Source organism: Protopterus annectens, chromosome 2.part1 (assembly GCF_019279795.1).
Source record: "Protopterus annectens isolate FY-2018-M chromosome 2.part1, PAN1.0, whole genome shotgun sequence".
Taxonomy (NCBI): domain Eukaryota; kingdom Metazoa; phylum Chordata; order Ceratodontiformes; family Protopteridae; genus Protopterus; species Protopterus annectens.
This window is the reverse complement of record NC_056729.1, coordinates 1,746,052,949-1,746,068,316: the sequence shown is the minus strand read 5'-3', so window position 1 is coordinate 1,746,068,316 and position 15,368 is coordinate 1,746,052,949. Positions and strand designations below refer to the sequence as shown.

The following is a 15,368-nucleotide window of genomic DNA, read 5'->3' as shown; positions in this document are numbered from 1 at the left end:
TAATGGCTAAAAGAAGACTTCAGATAATCAGTACGATACAATCAACAAAAAATGCCTACAACAATTAAGCAAAGCATCCAGGAAACGATACTGTCACCCTACAGGCGAAGACAGAACAACTGCTGCATCCATTACAAGACAAATTATTTGTTAATTAAAGCCTCGTAACTGCAGCACTGCTTTCAAACAAATTAATACTTTCTGAAGAAATGGTACTCTTCACATATTTAGTTAAAAGCTAGCAGTGATGCTCAACATAAACATGTGTACTTAAGAGGCTAGAGTCCCATGTATATAGTGCACTTACAAATCTTGCTACACTTGGCTGACTTCTTTGAGCAGGCCAACAGGACAATAGATGAGAGTAGAACAGGGCATACTGCCTACCTTGACCTAGCTAAAGCATTTGAGACTTCTTTGAGAAGGCCAACAGGACAATAGATGAGAGTAGAACAGTGCATACTGCCTACCTTGACCTGGCTAAAGCATTTGAGATAATACCCCACTTAGGCCTTGTTAATAAACTTCTGGAACTGGGTATAAACCCCTATATAACACACTGGATAGCCATGCTAGCTCAGACACACAACTCAGGAAATTAAGATTGCTGAGACAACCTCCTCAAAGAGGCCACTCATCAGTAGAGTCTCTCATGACTCTGTGTTGGGCCCACTCCTCTTGTCATATACTTCTCAGAAGTCAAGGCCAATGTAAAAGGCCTCTGGCTGGCCAAGTTTGCAGATGATTGCAAACTGGGAGCAGTCACAAAATCCCCCCACGACACTAACATCTTACAAGAGGGTCTAACACAGACAAATGACTTGTGCCAAAGCCACAGCTTAAAACTCAATACCAAGAAATGCATTATAGAACCTTTTTGGATGTCAGCCATCCTAGGAAACTATGTCTTCAATAAAAAAAAACTTAAGAGTTGACCCACTAATCAGGTATCTGGGAACACATGCAAACAGTAACCTGGCCTTCGACCAATGTGTATCAAAGGCAGTAAGGAAATCCTTATCTATTGCTCAACACATAACTAAGTGCATGGTATCTAGGTCCAGGGAGGTCACTATACTACTATACTCCACCTTCAGCAGTAAGGAAATCCTTATATATTACTCATCGCATAACTAAGTGATGGCATCTAGGTCCAAGGAAGTCACTGTTCTACTATACTCGACCTTCAGCAGTAAGGAAATCCTTATATATTGCTCAACACATAACTAAGTGATGGTATCTAGGTCCAAGGAAGTCACTGTACTACTATACTCGACCTTCAGCAGTAAGGAAATCCTTATATATTGCTCAACACATAACTAAGTGATGGTATCTAGGTCCAGGGAAGTCACTGTACTACTATACTCGATCTAGGTCCAGGGAAGTCACTGTACCACTGCACTCGACCCTCATTAGACCGATCATTAAGTCTAATGCTCTTTGGTATGTAAAATACTGATAACCAGAAAGGCACTGAGGTAACATAACAGGTAAAATCACAAACCCTTTATTGTCCAGATACAAAATGCAAACATAAATGTAGAAAAACTGTAGAAAACTGTGGAAAAAACTGACTAAGCGCTTTCACCCTCCTGGGCATCTTCAGAGTCAGTTAACTTCATTAAAAACAAACTTTAAATACACAAATCAATTAGTACATAATTAGACAGAACTGATAGAAAAGGCAAATAGTCAATTTGTTAACCCCTTAATTACTTGTTCACCAAGCCTTAGGCTTCTGAAAAAGCAGTGTTTCTTGTGTATTAAAATCACGGCGTGGTTAAACTAAAAAAAATGAATAAAATGAAATGACATGAAGTCAAAAACAACAAGTATTATTAAAAAAACTAGTTAAAACAAAAACTCATATCTGTCACAATGTATATATAAACACCATTGTTGTGTGTCAAATGCAGGCTGCCTTGTGTCTTAAAATGCATGCTACAGACAAAGTGTCGTTGATGCCTGGAGCATTACTAGCATCCAGTCTCAGCTGCCAAAGACATTCCCTTACCTCCAAAATAGTTTTATAGTCTCCCCCAAACTCCTTTGTGTAAAGCCTATCAATGACAAAGAATATGAACTTTTTAAAATTTGGACAGTGATTTGTGTGAGTGTATAATGAATTAGTGGTTTTCTTATTTTTTATGTCTCTATAATGTTCCAATATTCTTTGTCTTAACTTCCTAGTAGTCATGCCTATATAGAAGGCTGGGCAAGATAAACAGGTGGCAGCGTAAATGACCATACTTGTTTTGCAATTACAGTGGCCAGGACTCTTCAAAGTTCTCTTAAAGTTACCTAAACAAACATGAGGCCCGTCGTTGATAAATTTACAAGCCTTACAGTTGCCACATTTAGCCAATTTAGCAGGTCTTTGTCCAAAAGATCTAGGTGTCTTCTCTAATAAATCCTTCAAGTTTAAACCTCTGCTGTTTATAAAGGTCGGGGTTCTACCTAGTGTGTCATGTAAATCTGCAGGGATAATATTTTCCCAAGCACTATGAATAGCACCCTTAACTTCAAGTGCTAAAAAGTTGTGTTGTAGTACCATTCCTGTTGGCACATTTTTTTCTCTTAAATTCTTTTTTATGATTGATGACTTTGTCGCACAACCTGTGCGTGTCATGTAAAATGGGAACAAAATCAGTGGACCTTCTTCTAAAAACTTCGTGTTTATATTCTTTGTTACTGATGGGCTTTACACAAAGGAGTTTGGGGGAGACTATAAAACTATTTTGGAGGTAAGGGAATGTCTTTGGCAGCTGAGACTGGATGCTAGTAATGCTCTAGGCATCAATGACACTTTGTCTCTAGCATGCATTTTAAGACACAAGGCAGCCTGCATTTGACACACAACAATGGTGTGTATATATACATTGTGACAGATATGAGTTTTTGTTTTAACTAGTTTTTTTAATAATACTTGTTGTTTTTGACTTCATGTCATTTCATTTTATTCATTTTTTTAGTTTAACCACACCGTGATTTTAACACACAAGAAACACTTTTTTCAGAAGCCTAAAGCTTGGTGACCAAGTAATTAAGGGGTTAACAAATTAACTATTTGCCTGTTCTATCAGTTCTGTCTAATTATGTACTAATTGATTTGTGTATTTAAAGTTTGTTTTTAATGAAGTTAACTGACTCTGAAGATGCCCAGGAGGGTGAAAGCACTTAGTTTTTTCCACAGTTTTCTACAGTTTTTCTAGATTTATGGTTACATTTTGTATCTGAACAATAAAGGGTTTGTGATTTTACCTGTTATGTTACCTCAGTGCCTTTCTGGTTATCAGTATTTTACATTTTTTGGAGTTGGTTGGTCACTCTTTGGTATGCACCTGACCAGACACATGCAGCAACTGGAATGTCCACAAAGGTTCCTTACAAAAAGGATACAGGGCATAAATAATGCCCTTATGCAGATCACCTCACACAAAGCCCTATCTCTATACTCTTTCTCCTACAGACTACTGAGAGGTGATCTACGCATGGTATATAAAGAATCCGCTACTTGAACTAAAGACATATATTTTGTTTGCGATGTAAATAGGACATGTTGGACAGACAGATATGTATCTCAGAAAAAAAACTCTCTCTGGAACAGACTCCCCATCCATGTGAAACAAAGTCCTTCCAAAACCATTTGATTTAAATGGATAGCACCTCCAGTAACTCCACTCCAAACCTCACAAGCCCATCTCATTTAGTAAGAACTTGGAACTATGGATTTGTACTTTCCAGCCATCACCAGCATGTTTAAAATAGGCATCCTGAAACAGTGATGTAATTGTCTCATGTTTACAAACCACCACCTACTACTAAAACTAGTGGACAGTGCATGAGCAATGTCATTCTACAATGTTATTGGCGGACAAAGCTCTCACACAATGCCATAACAAATACTAAGCACCACCACCAACAAACATGCACATATATAAATATTTCTTTAGCTGAAACAGGAACATAAACTTACAGTGTACACAACAGACTCAGATCCCGCTTTGATAAAAAACATGGCTGCTCCCAAGACATGTCCAGCATAGTAGGCCTTGATTTCTAACTCATCATCAACCTGTTAAAAAAAAAATCATCTGAAACACTGCAATACCAGAAAGCTATCCAAGCATTCAGCAATTATATCTTACTGTTCAACAAACACAGACAGACCCTGTCTGTTGTACTTGTACTACATTACTTCAAACAGCAAGAAGCGTGTTTTAACTTTCAATGGTAGGCTGCATGTAAAATGATCCACAAGATTAATTCAATTTAAGAATCTTGGTCCTGGAATTAGAAACATTATTTAGAATGGCAAGCATCACCATATATCTTAAGGTATTTCAATTTTTAACACTGTTTATATATTTTATCAGTTCATTCATTTGTAAATGGGTTAACTGAGCATGGACCCCAAGCAATATCACACAGCAAAAAAAAACAGCTTCTGTTAGAGACAAATAAATGTGACAGCAAAACACAGACAAGATACACAACTTAGGCTCAAGTTTTACAAAAAAAAGCATGTGCAAGACAACAAATGAAAGCGAATTGCACAAAAGAAATGAGATTACGTCAAGACTTGAGGTAATGTAGATGCAAGCTGGGATCTGATTTCACTGAAAAAAGCCTTGCGAAAGGGTACTAAGTAAGGCCTTGCTAATAGAAGAGAGGATAGTGAGGTGGAGTGAGAAGTGTTCTAGCATGGCCAGCTAGTAAAACAAGGAATGAGTGTTAATCAGACATTGAGAAAAGTTTCTATATCCACATGTAGATACAGTTAAGTGACAAAACTACAAATTCATTTTGAACAGTGTTGTCTACTGGATGTTCAATGTAGGGTGAGAAGCAATCAGCTGACATGATTTGCAGAGTAACAATGAGAAGTCCATGTTCTACAGGAAGAGTAAATGCATTTTCGGCAACAGCTGAACAGAAGTAAAGAGCAAGTTAGAAGTGCAGTAAGGGGCATTCATTTGTGTGCTGATTTTCATGTACGGCATATGAGACAGACAAGGCCCGTCCAAAAACTAGGTATTTGGTAATGCAGGCAGCACAACGGCACAGTATACAGTGCTGTCACTTGTTCAGGTGTCTTCTGTCCATCACCTGCACGCCCTGCTTTGGGCTACATGTGATCTTCTGGGTATTTTGAGTTTTTCTCATCTCCAAAGACATGTAAGTAGGTTGACTGTCAGTCTTCCAAATTACCTGCAAATATAAGTGTCATGCATGAGTGAGCGAGTGAGTGTGCTTTCTGCAACAGACTGGAGCCTTAGCTAAAGGACTTCAATGCATTGCACTCACTGACTTGTGGGACAGGTTCTGGACCTCAACCGACTTTGTATAGGATAAAGTGGATTACTGGGAAATAGATGGTAGAATAGATTAGGGAAGCTAATCTTCATAAGGAGATGGACTAGACCCAGGCATGTGGAAGTACCAAGTACAGTACCGCTTTAATTTCTGCATTTACTCCAATATACATGGAAGAATATAGAGTTGCATAATAAGTGATATAATTGTTTCTTCATCTACTCATAATACCTACACTACAAATCTAGCTGAAACAGCATTTCTAAATGTAAAGTAAAACTGTATGAAAGTCACTCCGTGTTTCATTTATGGCCACATTTTCCTTGCCCTCTTTATCATACTGAGGGGCTTGTCCCAGTAAAGAATGGGTGTAAAGCAGGAACCACTCTTACACAATGCCACAAACCAAAGGGTAAAGTCAACATTTCCAATTCACCTGTCTGGTTGCCTTCGTGATTTGGCATGTACAGTAAAAGCTGGTTTACATAAAATTCTTCCTTTCTATTTCACCAAGCACCCTTCTGATCCTACTCACCCAGCTTTCAGTTTAGGGGTGGTAAAAGCAAATGGCTCCGGACCCTATTACCCTTTGTCCTACACAACACCATCATAACATCACTGCTCAAATCTACCTGCACTGTTTGATGAAGGTTCACAGCCACAACTTTCTTCATGCAGTCTTTTATCATCTGGGAAGTGAAAAAGTTTGTCTCGCCCTTCTTGTCCACAGTAATTTTCCTGTAATCTTCTAGAAGAATTGGACAGATGGCCTTTGTGGGATGTGTCATGTAGATTGGACCATCATAGCCGACCATTTCAGTCATATACGGTAAGGCACCACAGTGATCTAAATGGAAATGGCTGGGGAAAAGAATGCATAAAAAAAGTTAAACAGAAACAAGTGGAAAGCCAAGCAATTCAAGGCCATTATTTTTTCTAGCACATTTAAAAAGCCATGATGGTTATTACTAGCTTTATATTCTGGAAGCAGTTGATTCAACAACCTTTTTTTTACCTGGTCAGGTAGTTAGCGTTTAAGGCACTAAAATATCCTAATTCTGCACCTATGACCAGTTCTGCTATTTACTTCAGTCAGGCTGACCATGCTGATGTGAATTTTCAGAATGTTCCTGCTATAGTTTCAATGTTTTAAAGAACACAGAACCTGGAAGCTAAATATGTATACACATTTGATCATTTGATTTTAAGTGCATGCAGAGAGGGAAGGAAGAATGAAAATTATGTATTTACCATAACATCAGCTCCACGTTATTTGATTTTTGTCCACTTCAAACCTATGGGTTTGTCAGATCTAATGGGATCAGACCTTGGTGCCGATGTCAAAGCTTCCTCCACTACTCATAATTCTCTAGGCTGTCTCAAATCCTTAGATTGACTTTGCCTCCACTAATCTGAAAAACTTATTAAGAAACTATCCAGGGAAATTAAAGTGCAACTGTGCACAGACAGGGAATAACAGCACCTCAATCATCTCAAAGCCATAGGTGACAATTTGGAAGGGTGTAGGAAGGGGGGGTGGAGTCTGAAGAGGACAAAAAAAATCAGACAACATGGATCTAATGCTATGGTAAGCACATAAATTTCATATCCAATGATGTCTATTTTTGTCCGTTCAAAAACATGGGACAGAATCCCAAACTATCGATCTGGCCGGTATCAGGAAGCTATGTTCATGGAATATGGTGGAGAAGAAGGAGAAACATGATCTGGATTGGGTGTCCAACCTATAGTGAGACACAAAGGTATGTACACTGACCAAAAAGCTCAGTCTGAATGTGCTTTTAGTTTATGTGGTGGAGGTAACTTCTCAAGATAAGCAAAGGAAATGCAAATCAGACAGCCATATGGATAAAGTTACTTTAGAAAAGTACAATTGTGTACACTTACCATAAATGTAGATGTTAGAGTGTATTCACTGTTGCAGTCCTAACAAATGGGTTTACCGGCTCCCGGTAGCCCTCGGTCGACCAGAATACCAAAGTTAAGTAAAAATGACGTCGGCTGCCATCCGTTTGTAAAGGACGTCAGGGCGTCTGATACAAAAGCAGGCAGCCGACGTCACTTCCTCAGTCTTTCTTGCCATAACAGTCAGGAGCCCCCAGAAAACAAGGCTTAAACCAAACACAAATTTGGCAAATAACAAATTTAGCCTGTACTTCAGGAAAAGAGAATAGGAGAGGACCAAAATAGGGGGAAGGAGGGAGGGAAACCAGGACAGCAATAGTGAATACACTCGCACATCTACATTTATGGTAAGTGTACACAACTGTACTAAGTTCATCGTGTTTCACTGCTGCAGTCCTAACAAATGGGTTGATTACCAAAGCCCAGAGAAAAAAGGGGGAACCAACAGCATCAAGGGTTGGAGATAATGCCCTGCAACACCGCAGTGGCAAACCCTGTCCTAGCTCTGGAAAACAGAGGCAGATTATAATGTTTTGTGAAAGTGTGTACAGAAGACCAAGTGGCAGCCTCCAAAATGTCTTTAGCAGGGACAACCCTTAGAAAAGCTGCAGAAGTGGAAGCCGCTCTAGTTGAGTGGGTCCTAACCCCTTGAGGTGGAGCTTTCCATGAGTAACAAAAAGTAATGCAATGTGCAATCCATTTAGAAATGGTTTGCTTAGAAATAGCCTTACCCTGGGCTCCAGGAGCAAAACTGACCAACAACTGTGCAGATTTCCGAAGGTCTTTAGTCCTGTCCAGGTAAAACCTGAGCTGTCTGTGCACATCAAGAGAATGTAGGATCCTTTCACCTCTATTTTGAGGATTAGGAAAGAAGGTAGGATGGTGTATGGACTGATTAAGAGTCAGGCTAGAAACCACCTTAGACATACAGGAGAGGTTGGTTCTCAGAGAGACCCTATCTACATGGAAAATAAGAAAAGGCTCCAAAGCCATCAAAGCATGCGGCTCCGAAACCCTCCTTGCTGCAGTTATAGACAAGAGGAAGGCGGTCTTCCAAGAGAAAAACTTTAAATCTGCAGAGGCACCTTGCTCAAAAGGAGGAACAGTGAGTTTCTCTAGAGCAAAGTTAAGATCCCAGGCTGGAGTAGATGCTCTTCTGGGAGGTTTTAAACTGCAAGCACCTCTGAGGAACATTTTCATAAGGGAATGAGAGAAAATGGGTTGCACAAAAGAACAATGAGCAGAAATGGCTGAAGCATGGATCTTGATAGAGAAGAAAGAGAGACCACCCTGAAGCAATTCAGCCAGGTATTCCAGGATCAGAGGAAGATTAGGCTGAGAAGAAGATTCCCTTCTAGCCTGCGTCCAAAGGGAGAACCTTTCTCATTTGCCAGTGTAGGGCTTCCTAGTGCAAGGCCTCCTGGCCTCCCTCAGCACGTCAACCACCTGCTGGGAAAGGGAAGAAGAAAAAGATGGAGTCATACAATGAGCCGTACTGCCAAATGGAGAAACTGAAGGAAGAAGAAAAGGATGGAGTCATACAATGAGCCAAGCTGCCAAATGGAGGGACTGAAGATGAGGATGAGATGGAGTCATACAATGATCCAATCTGCCAAATGGAGAGACTGAAGATGAGGATGTAGAATGTTTCCCCCTTCCTGAACCAAAAGATCTGGCTTCAGAGGAAGATGCCAAGGAGGAAACTGGGAGAGACTGCAAAGCAGTGGATACCAATGCTGTCTGGGCCAGTCCGGAGCTATGAGAATGGTCCTTGGTCGTTCGTCCCTGATCTTCAATAATACTCTGGGAAGAAGGGGAAGGGGAGGGAAGGCATAAACTGAAAGCAGCGTCGAAGGGAAGGACAGAGCATCCACTTTCCAGGCTCTGCCGTGATGCTGTCTGGTGCAAAAAAGAGGCAGAAGATGGTTGTCTGGGGAGGAGAAAAGATCCACCTGAGGTGTGCTCCAACGTTGAATGATGCTGTAAAAGACTGCTCTGTTCATCTGCCACTCGTGAGGATCCAGGGTCTGTCTGCTCAACCAGTCTGCCAAAACACTGAGCCTTCCTGGAAGAAACTGAGCTAGTAGATGCAGGTCCAGAGATGCTGCCATGGACCAAAAATTCATACTTTGTCTGCACAGGGGGTAAGAATGAGTCCCTCCCTGCTTGTTGATGTACCACAACTGTGGTGTTGTCTGTTCTGACCAGCAGTGTCCCTGGAGAAAGAAGATGCTTGAAAGCTAGTAAGGCCTGCTGACCTGTCATCAACTCTTTTAAATTTACATGCAGGTGCATCTGCTGGGCATTTCAACGTCCCTGTATGCATCTGCCATCCAGGTGTGCTCCCCAGGCCAAGTCCGATGCGTCTGTAGTCAGAATTTGAGTGGCAGGAGGTGTCCAAAAAGGCATGCCCCTGTTTTGCAGACAGGCTGTTGCCCACCACAGAAATGCCGTCTGTAGACATGGAAGCAGAGGAATCATTATATCCAAGTCCTCTGTGTGTTGACACCAAATGTTCTTGAGGTACCATTGCAATTTCCTTATATGCAGTCTCGCATATGGAATCATGAGAATACAAGAAGCCATGAATCTCAGAATTTGCAGGTATTTCCTTGCAGGGAGCTGGGACAGGCTTGCCAAGTACTTGAAGTAAACTGAAAGAGTTGTTGGCTTCTCCTGGGTGAGATATATCATCTGGGCGGCTGTGTTCAGAGTCGCTTCCAGGAATGTTATCTCCTTGGATGGTACCATTTTTGATTTTTTCTTGTTGAGAGTGTAACCCAGGGAAGAGAGAAGAGTCTTTACGAATTCCAGATCCTTTAAAAGCTGTTCTGAGAACTTGCTTGAATCAGACAGTCGTCCAAGTATGGGTAAATGTGAATTTTCTTCTGCCTGCAAAAAGCAATGACTGGGGCCAGGCATTTCGTGAAGACTCTGGGAGCAGTAGATAAGCCAAAGGGCAGCGCAGAGAATTGATAATGTTGCTTGTCCACTCTGAAACGGAGATACTGCCTGCAACTTTCCCTGATAGGGATGTGCAGATATGCCTCTTTGAGATACAAGGTTACCAGCCAGGAATCCTTTTCTAGCAGTGGTAGCAACTGATGCAGAGTGAGCATTTTGAACTTTGGAATTACCAGAAAAAGATTTCAGAATGGAAAGATCTACGACAGGACGCAAGGTGCCTTCTTTTTTTGGAACTAGGAAAAGCCTGGAATAAAAACCCTGGCCTACCTGCTGAGCAGGAACCGATACTATTGTTTCTAGAAGAGACAAAGACAAAATTTGCTTTTCTACTTCTGCTCTTCGGTTTGGAGGAATGTCCAGGTATCCCTTGGAAGCTGGAAAGGTACGGAAAGAAAACTTGTGCCCTAGGGACACCGTTCTGAGCACCCATTTGTCGTCTGTGATAGTGGCCCAGACATTCACAAAAAGGGCCAACCTCCCTCCTAAAGGGCTCTCCCGGCATGCAAGAACAGGCAGAAGTTGTAAAAAGTCATTGAGAGTGTTTAGACTGAGATGCAGGCATGAAGGTTCCTCCCTTAGAAGTGGAAGCCTGTCAACGCCTAAACCTTTGAGGGGTAGCCGCCTGCCCCCTAGAAGATTTGTAACCTCTAGTCGTGGAACGGTTCCGTCTGCTGGTATCAGGAAAGGTCCAACTCTTGGAAGGGTAATTCCTGCTAAAGCGAGGGGGCTGAACTTGCAGAAAATCCTCAACAGTTTGCATGGACTTGGCCTTATCCTCCACCTTCTTAAGTACCTCCTCTGCTTTGCTGCCAAAAAGATTGTCTTTATGCAAAGGTACATCCAAAAGCTTAGCCTTGACAGGTTCTGGAAGAGGCTGTTCTCTGAGCCAAGCGTGCCTTCTAATAACAGATCTAGTAGCCATAGACCTGCTAGAGGCTTCAAGGATGTCAAAACCACAATGCAAAGAATGCTTATTGACCAGACTGGCGGAATTTAGTAAATCCTTCACGTCTTTACTCTATGCCAAAAAGGGAACACTTGCTATCCTAGACTTAATAGCCTCCAAGGTGTGCTGCTGGTACTTCAGCATATGAAAAAGACAGCTGGTAGCCCTAATAGCTAGGGTGGCAGAGGTATAAACCTTCTTGCCCCACCTATCGAGATTCCTAGATTCCCTGTCCGAGGGAACATGATTGCTAGTAACAGTGGCCTTATTCTGGATCCACCAAAGGATTCCTGAAAAGAAACATGAGAATCAGGGACTCTGTAGTAACTGTCAGGTTTCCTGGGAGCAGGAGGAACCGAATTTGGAGTGAAGGAATTTTCCAGAAAAACACCAACAACTTCCAACACAGGGGGAATAGCAAGAGGCTTATGCTGAGGTAAATCCAGAAACTCCCTAATCAGTTTCTTAGATTGGGGAAAATCCTGACTTTCCCATTTAAAATGTTCCCTGAGGGCATTTAAAGTATCACCAAAAGAGAAATACTCCGGAGGAGAGGCCGAAGGGATGGATTCCTCTGCATCCGAATCCTCAAAAGGAGAATAAGCCTGAGAAAATTCCTCTTCATTAGCAGAAATGTTGGAAGAATCAGAACCTGAGCAGGATAAAACCTCAGGAGAAACATCCCTACTCCTTTAAATAGGAGGAGGCTGAGAACCTCTAATAAGAGTCAACAAATCATTAGCCATTTTAACCATTTGGGATTGAGGAGAAGAAACTGGAGCCTTCCTTTTCACAGGCTTACAAATGGAAGACTTACCTGCAAACCTGAAAAACTCGGGAGGCCTGGCAACAGCCGAAGTCACCTCTGAAGTCAAAGGAAGATGCTTGCTGTCTGAACACAAAACGGAGGCCTCGGACAGCGGAGTCAGCTTAGTGGTTCCGGCTCCTGCTAAAGAGGCGACAGGTCGGAAGGCAAAATGGAGGCCGAAGGCCTAAGGGATTCGGACTCAATTAAGGCCTGCAGTTGTACATCTGCGGACTGCAGGGACTGCAAAGGCGTCTCACTGGCCAACGCCTGACTGACAACCAACTTAACATCATCTGAGGACTTAGTTTTCTGAGGCCTGTCACTGTCCTTATCCTTACGTTTCTTCGGAATATCCGAAGCCTGAAGAACGGCAGATGCCATACCAACAAACTTAGGCCAAACTCCAAAATGCCTAGCCAAAATCTTAACCTGACGATGGACAGTATGCGGATTAAAGGAGGCACAAAGATCACAATTGGGGACGTCATGGTCAAGGCCTAAACAAATAATGCAATAGGAATGAAAATCTGTATGGGGAATCTGCTTTCCACAGGTAAGGCAATTATTAACTTTTTCTGACATTCATTAAGGCAAGAAAAGAGGATCCCCAACAGGGTACTTAGTTGTAGTAGACTTCTACTCTTGTAGTTGGAAAACCAACAAAGGTAAACTGCCGACTGGCACTTGTGCATGAAAAGCTTCTGCTTCAGGCTCCACGGCAAGGAAGACTGAGGAAGTGACGTTGGCTGCCTCCTTTTGTATCAGACGCCCTGACGTCCTTTACAACCGACAGCAGCCGACGTAATTTTTACTTATCTTTGGTATTCTGGCCGACCGAGGGCTACCGGGAGCCAGATAACCCATTTGTTAGGACTGCAACAGTGAAACACGATGAACATCTGACTTTCCCAGCTTTGGATTGGCAAAGGAAATGAATAATCAATCCTCCTTTCTGAAATCTTCTATCCTCTGGATATAGGATGAGTTGTTTATGAACAGCTAACATGAAGCAAGAATTCTCCTTCACTGGAGTACTTTGTTAGAAAACAGGAAGGTGTATAGATTGGTTTAAATTAGCCTCTGATGCCAACATTAGGATAAAGGATGTGTTAGTTCTGACAGAAACTCTGCCCTTATAAAAAAACAGAAAATGCGGCTTAGAAGAATGAGCTTGTAGTTCTGAAATACATCTAGCTAAAGTTACTGTGACCAGGAAAACAGTTTTCCTTGTGAGAATTTTAAGTCTGCAGTGGAATCAGGTTCAAAGGAAGACTGGGTTACAGCTTGTACATAATAGTAAAGTCCCACGGGGATCTCTAATGGGAGGTCTTAGCAGAAAGATACCCTTGAAGAAAGCTTTTGAGATGTTTAGGGATCCTATTGACATGGCATTGTGTCCAATGTGGAAACTGGATTTTGCAGTCAGTTGTACTTTAATAGCTGCACACCTGGAACCTTTGTCAAAGAGGTCAGACAGAAATTCCAGCATGGAAGGAACTGGTGCTTAAAAGGGATCCAGACTTGTGGAGTAGGCCCAGATTGAGAATCTCTTTCATTTACTGCTGCAAATTTTGTGAGTTGATGGTTTCTGTGTGGTAGAAATAATATTAACTACTGCTAGGGGAAGCCTACATATGGGTGGTCACAGACTGCGCGCTGTGGCAGGGCTAGCCACTTGACGGTATAAAATATGGCTCTAGGTGATTCGGTCATTTTGACTAATGTCACCAAAATGGGCAAGGGTAGTTATTGGTGATAAGCAGGTTGACGACCCGGGCTACGCCACAAATCCATACTAATGGTGGGAGAGGGTATATGTGCCCCTATTGACCAGTGTGTGCTCACCATAAAGCCTAGAAGCCCTGGGTCAATAAGCTACTGGCCGGCCAGTGTGTAGTTGCCCAGCCTGGGTTACCTGGGATAGCTCTGTTGAGCGAAAGCTGGATGTAAAACCAACCAACCAGTCCACAGGACATCAAAGGCAGATGGAAGGAGTATTTCCAGCAACTTCTGAATGCAGAAAACCCCACAGAAGTTGTACTGCCCCAGAAACAGCCTACGATGAGAGGAGAAGAGGAGCCCATCTTAGAAGAAGTAAGAACAGCACTAAGGAAAATGAAGTCAGGGAAAGCAGCAGGCTCAAATGAGGTTACAGTAGATATGATAAAGATGGTGGGTGAGACAGGGGAGAAATGGCCCCTGAGGGTACTCATAGCAGTGTGGACAGAAAGGCATATTCCAGATGACTGGAGAATAAGCATAGTCATGCCAGTGTACAAGAACAAAGGGGACATCCACAGCTCTGGGCAGTACAGAGGCATCAAACTCCTATCACACTGCATGAAGGTTCTGGAGATGGTGACTGATAAACGGATACGGAAAGTAGTAGAACGTAAGATGGGAAATGAGCAGTTCGGATTCAGATCAGGATGTAGTACAGCTGACCCGATGTTTGCAGTGAGACAGATACTTGAGAAGAAATTAGAGATGAGGACAGAGTCCAACTGGGCATTCCTAGACTTAGAGAAAGCATATGACAAGGTCCCAAGAAAGCTGATCTGGGCAGTACTGCGGTGATTTGAAGCCTGAGAAACATTGATAGAATTAGTTCAGGATATATACAAGGACCCAATGACTCAAATATGAACAGTGTTTGGCCTCACAGAGGGGTTCCCAGTGGGAGTGAGGGTACACCACGTTTCAGCTCTGAGCCCACTGCTGTTCATACTGGTGATGGACTACATTAGCACACAGGTCGGAGGGGACAGATCAACAAACTTGCAGATAATGTGGCATTACAAGCAGACTTTGAGCAAGAACTTCAGCAAAGTATATGAAAATGGAATGCAAAACTCAAGGCATACGGGATGAAAGTAAGCACAGATAGGATGGTGGTAATGGCAGCAAATTGGGGAAATCAGAAGAAGCTGAGAATACGGATAGAAGGGAAGATAGTGAAACAGGTAAACAGCTTCAAGTATCTGGGAGGGTGGTTGAGAAGGGAAGTCTGAATGAAGAGATCAAAGCTAGAATCAGAGGGCTGCAGCCAGATGGCATAGAGTGTCAGGTGTATTCTATGACAGAAGAATGTCAAAGAAGATGAAAAGTATGGTGTACAAGACAGTGGTGCGACCAGTACCACTGTATGGTACAGAGACCTGGGCAGTAATGGCAGAACAGTTGAAGAAGCTAGAGATGATGGAAACGAAGTGCCTGAGAAGGGTGGTAGGATGCACACTATGACACAGAAGAAGAAATGAGGACATAAGAGCAGAAGCCAAAGTAGCTCCAATTGCAGAAAATATCAGAGAGAACAGATTACGGTGGTTTGGATACACGTGCAGAAAAGCAGAAGACAACCTGGTGAGGAAGACACGGGACAGACAGGAAGAAGGTAAGAGGAAG

At 42.3% G+C, this 15,368-nt stretch overlaps 1 protein-coding gene across 1 annotated transcript in view; it reads right to left on the bottom strand.

The window, feature by feature from the left end:
• Positions 1 to 15,368, bottom strand: part of INTS11 (integrator complex subunit 11) — a 519,827-nt gene that overhangs the window by 391,673 nt on the left and 112,786 nt on the right. The window contains exons 3-4 of the mRNA XM_044063605.1: positions 5,949 to 6,177; positions 3,977 to 4,075 (exon numbers count right to left, since the gene is read on the bottom strand). Coding sequence (XP_043919540.1) covers positions 3,977 to 4,075; positions 5,949 to 6,177 — 328 coding nt within the window. The remainder of the gene's footprint in view (positions 1 to 3,976; positions 4,076 to 5,948; positions 6,178 to 15,368) is intronic.